Source organism: Ostrea edulis, chromosome 7 (assembly GCF_947568905.1).
Source record: "Ostrea edulis chromosome 7, xbOstEdul1.1, whole genome shotgun sequence".
Lineage (NCBI taxonomy): Eukaryota > Metazoa > Mollusca > Bivalvia > Ostreida > Ostreidae > Ostrea > Ostrea edulis.
Genome location: NC_079170.1, coordinates 15,136,152 through 15,140,535, shown reverse-complemented (window position 1 = coordinate 15,140,535; position 4,384 = coordinate 15,136,152). Strand labels below are relative to the sequence as shown.

Below are 4,384 nucleotides of genomic sequence, written 5' to 3'. Positions count from 1 at the left end.
AGTGACGCAATTTATATTTTAAACTTATAAAAATGAGAGGATTGTTGGCACAAAAAATATCCAGTCTCTTCTTTTGTATTATACGTCGATGATTTTCTCATGGCGTTGTATCATATACTAGCGTAAAAAAGAAACTGTGCATTATTTAAAATATGGGGAAAAAATAAAATAAATAACAATGAACAAATTTTATTTTTTGTAATACTGTTAACAAATGTATTCGTTACAACATTTCATAATCCATTAATGTTAGCGTCGAATAACGTCAATTTCAGTACACTCGAAAGACACTGGTATTCGAACTTGAATTAACAAAGTTAATAACGCGTGTGACCACCATTTGCATTCATGCATGCTTGACAACGGCGCCTCATTAATGCCACTAAAGTGTTCAGAAATGCTTGAGGGATGTTGTTCCAGATGTTGGTTAAAGCCTGGCCTAAATCAGCCAATGTCACCGGCTGATTTGGTAAACTGGGTAGACGTCGTTCCATTTTATCCCAGAGTCCCAGACGTGCTCGATCGGCGATAAATCGGGGGGAACAGCTGACCAAGGCAAGACATCGACTTTCTGTTGAACAAAAAAGTATCTGACTACACGTGCAACATGTGGCCTTGCGTTGTCTTGCTGCAGAGTGATGTGATTTTGCCGTCTCTGTATGAAGGATATGACATGGCGCTGAATAATTTCGTCTCGATAGCGTCCGCCGGTGAGATTTCCATTGAGAATTTGTGAAGGGGTCCTTCCACGTGCTATTATTCCACCCCCACACCATAACGCTACCTCCACCGAATTGTCGACGTTGCACAACGCAAGCGTCCTGGTACCGCTCCCCAACGCGACGATGCACTCTACAACGGCCGTCACTGCTATCCAAATGAAATCTGGATTCATCAGGGAACAGAATATAGGCCCAGTCGCAGATGTCGTCTGCACCACGCTAGTCTAGCGATACGATGACGTTGAAGCAGTATTGGACTCACCGCTGGCCGTCTTGGTCTGATGTTGTGCTTGCGCAGACGATTACTCACATTTCTTGGATTGATTGGTCGAAGTCCAGGAATGCTACGAGCAGTCAAACTTGCTGTCTGGAAACGATTTCTCAGGTGCACAAGTCTAATGTGGTTGTCCTGTCGACGCGACGTCACACGAGGACGCCCAGAACTTGGTCGATCCCGAGTGTTACCAGATTGTTGGAAACATCTCCATAATGACTGGATGGTGTTCCGATGAACGATATTTTGTGCCATGTCAGCTTAAAGCATCCCAACATCACGATTACGTTGATTTTCGCTGAGTCGTGGCATGACAGAAGGGTAAATTGTGTGAAAACTAAAGTGCTTTCTTAACGAATAGTGTCCAAACAAACCTTTTACACTTCTTACTCCAAACAGTATTAGCCATTAAAATCCACCTATGACGTCATTCTTTTGTTCGAACACTCCATTATTTTTCAAGAATGGAGTGTTCGGAAAGTAGGTCAAAATTTATAAAAGTAAATATAAATGCATGCAACAAAAGAATGAAAAACGTAAGACGTGATTAAAATGCACAAAGTTTAGCTTTTATTAAGGTGGATTTTAAGTGGGTCAATGTACTCGTATCACTCCATTCCTTAAAAGCAATGGACCTCGGCCCCTTCGGGGCCTCGGTCCATTACTTTTAAGGAATGGAGCGATACTCGTACATTACCCCTTACGTAAAACTCGTGTGTACGAACACTTCAATAAAATACATGTGTTCACTAACCATGAAAAAGTCCGTGCATCTGAGTCGGGTACTATCCGATATTGTTAAAAAACACATCACCTTTATCGATTGTTTAGATTTTATAAATATAAACAATAAATATAGAAAAATTATACTAAATTTTATAATGCACAGTTTCTTTTTTCCGCTAGTATATTTTAATTCAAGGATAGAAAGGAAATATTGAAAATATTAATGTAGGAAAGTGTTATATAGTCGTCACCATTCCACCAAAGGATACGAGTATCATCCCAACAGTGTTTTCGCACCATCGCCATTGTATTTAATATCGTAAATTCGATCCATAGCGTAATATTACTTCAAATTTCATTCTGATGATAAAGCTTGGGAATCAACTTTCCTTGGCAATGTTTTTCCCCCTTTTTTTATTTACTAGCAGCTAACCATTGACCTTTTTTAACCTTAGGAGATACAGACGGTTGTACATGTATAAAAATACAGAAAAAAGCGGCTTCAAGGATCATTATGATTCTCGAATTCAAGAATAAAATGCGAAAGAAAACCTGTTAATTTAAGTTTTATTGCATGTCTCTCACAATGAATTCTGAATTAAAGATGATTATTCAACACAGTCATAACAGCATCATAATAATAGTTCTTATCACAGAAAAATATACATTGCTGTATTTCTTTAACAAAATAACAAACATACACCAATTACAAATTCTAACAAAGTGCACACTCATCGATCTTTACATATCTCTACCGACACTTGTGTTTCTGGGTCTCGAGAACATTCATTGTTACTGTTTTCATCTACAGCAGGTTTGTATTCGAACACGCTACAATCAAAATCCCACAGTACGGCCTGACCTTCGTCTGCTGCCTCGTTCTGAAATATGCAGCCATTCTCCAGAGTTTCACCGCCAAATATTTCTTCCAGGAGTTCGTCGTTGATTCCGTCTGAATTCAGATACGTCAACTGATCTGTCAAAAAAAAATGAATAAAAAAGATTAAGGGTGGAATAAAAATATGAAGCTATAACCGTTTCTTTTTCTGTAAATATATATTTAAGAAAAATATTGCTCAATAGTGGAGAAACAAAGAAAAACACTATGGTTTAGAAATATCAACCTGTTTCCAAGTTTTTGATTTATTGAACAATCAAGAAAATTCTCTAATTACCTTTGTTCGAATAATGACTGAACGACTGACTTTCCTCCACGTTGGATTGTAGCTCGGTCTTCAACACTTGAAATAGAGCCTCGATATCGCTAGAGTCGCTCGTTCGCCGCAGTATCCCCTCCAACTCCGCCATGATGGCCTCATCAGTCTCAATGTCCTGATTCGTTAGTTGTATATCTGCACTGTTGTTCATCATGTTTAAGAGAATATATGGAGCTCAATTCTACACGGTATCTTTTACATATAAAGTCTAGCGCACCCTCTGTAAACTTAAATATGTTATTCTTTTAAATGTCACAGATGACGTAGGAACACAATATTAATGCAGAACCAATCAGAGTTCCCTGGTATTAACGTCACTAGTTTAGGTGTGATGTTGCACCTGTAGCTGTGAATCGAATCTCTTTACTTTATTCTTCCAGGAACGTTCATGTTATCTTACTCAATGGCTTCTGTGATTTAATGTTAATGATACTTGCTGTTATAAAATTTAGAAATTCATTTCAAAATTAAGGATTATCTCCCTCATGCATAGCTCTTATCCTTGGACGAATTTGGCTCCACTTTTTCGGCACGCTGTTTTTGGCTCTATTTAGCTCTAAAACTTCATAGTTATTTCGGATTTCAAACATTTCGGTTGATCATCACTGAAGAGACATTATTTGTCGAAATGCGCATCTGGTGCATCAAAATTGGTACCGTATAAGTTTTACGCAACTGTATTTTGACTGTTTAATTATGGATTTAAAAAACAGCAACAACAACAACAACAACAAAACCAAAACAAAAAACAAAAAAAACAAAAAAACAACAACAAAAAAACCCCGCCGTTTTGATGATATATAATCAATATGATTGGAAACAAATTCCTACAATCTTTCTTCCAATATAACAAATAATTGTCTAGCAAAGACATCATTACAAAAAGTAATATTGGAGACCTGTTGTGCTGGAGATAATTCTGATATAAAATGTCTGAATATACATGATCTTTATGAATTTTTATACAGCAGCAAAAATGTTTAATGTATAAATCTCAATGCCCCAATGAAAAAGTCATGAATGAAAAAATGAAGATAACGAACACCAATCGATCTGATAAGCCTTGTGAAGAATATAAAACCGAGAGTGTGACACGTACGGAGCCCTGGAAATACCAGTATTGGGATCAGGTGCTCAGGAGGAGTACATCCCCTACTGACCTGTCACATCCGCCGTAATCCATATATCTTAATCAGGTCAACGGAGTAATCCGTAGTCAAAATCAGTATGTAAAGAACGGCCTAAGAATTGGTATGAAATACACCAGACAACAGTCGACCTAATAACAGGTTTAAATAGCAGCTCGTTAATCCATAATGTTTGAATGAAGTCTATAGATAGACGGTTGACAAGATATTCGAGCATTGGAGTACTTTTCATATACAACAAAGGAATGATATGCATCTTTATGTATTCCGCAAAAATAAATAGGATTGTAAGTAACA

General features: G+C 37.3%; 1 protein-coding gene across 1 annotated transcript; it reads right to left on the bottom strand.

Moving 5' to 3' along the window:
- Window positions 1-2,273: 2,273 nt before the first annotated feature.
- LOC125671418 (uncharacterized) lies at window positions 2,274-4,384 on the bottom strand. Its single transcript, XM_048907151.2, has 2 exons — window positions 2,898-4,384; window positions 2,274-2,698 (listed from the first exon to the last, which is right to left on the bottom strand). The coding sequence occupies exons 1-2, from the start codon at window positions 3,091-3,093 to the stop codon at window positions 2,454-2,456; spliced, it is 441 nt and encodes a 146-aa protein (XP_048763108.2). The 5' UTR covers window positions 3,094-4,384; the 3' UTR covers window positions 2,274-2,453.

Excerpts from the sequence above, each read along its gene's own strand:
- LOC125671418 (XM_048907151.2), bottom strand. The coding sequence starts at position 3,093 with ATGATGAACAACAGTGCAGATATACAACTAACGAATCAGGACATTGAG. Across the intron at positions 2,699-2,897 it reads CAGTCATTATTCGAACAAAG|ATCAGTTGACGTATCTGAAT; the intron begins GTAATTAGAGAA and ends TTTTTTTGACAG.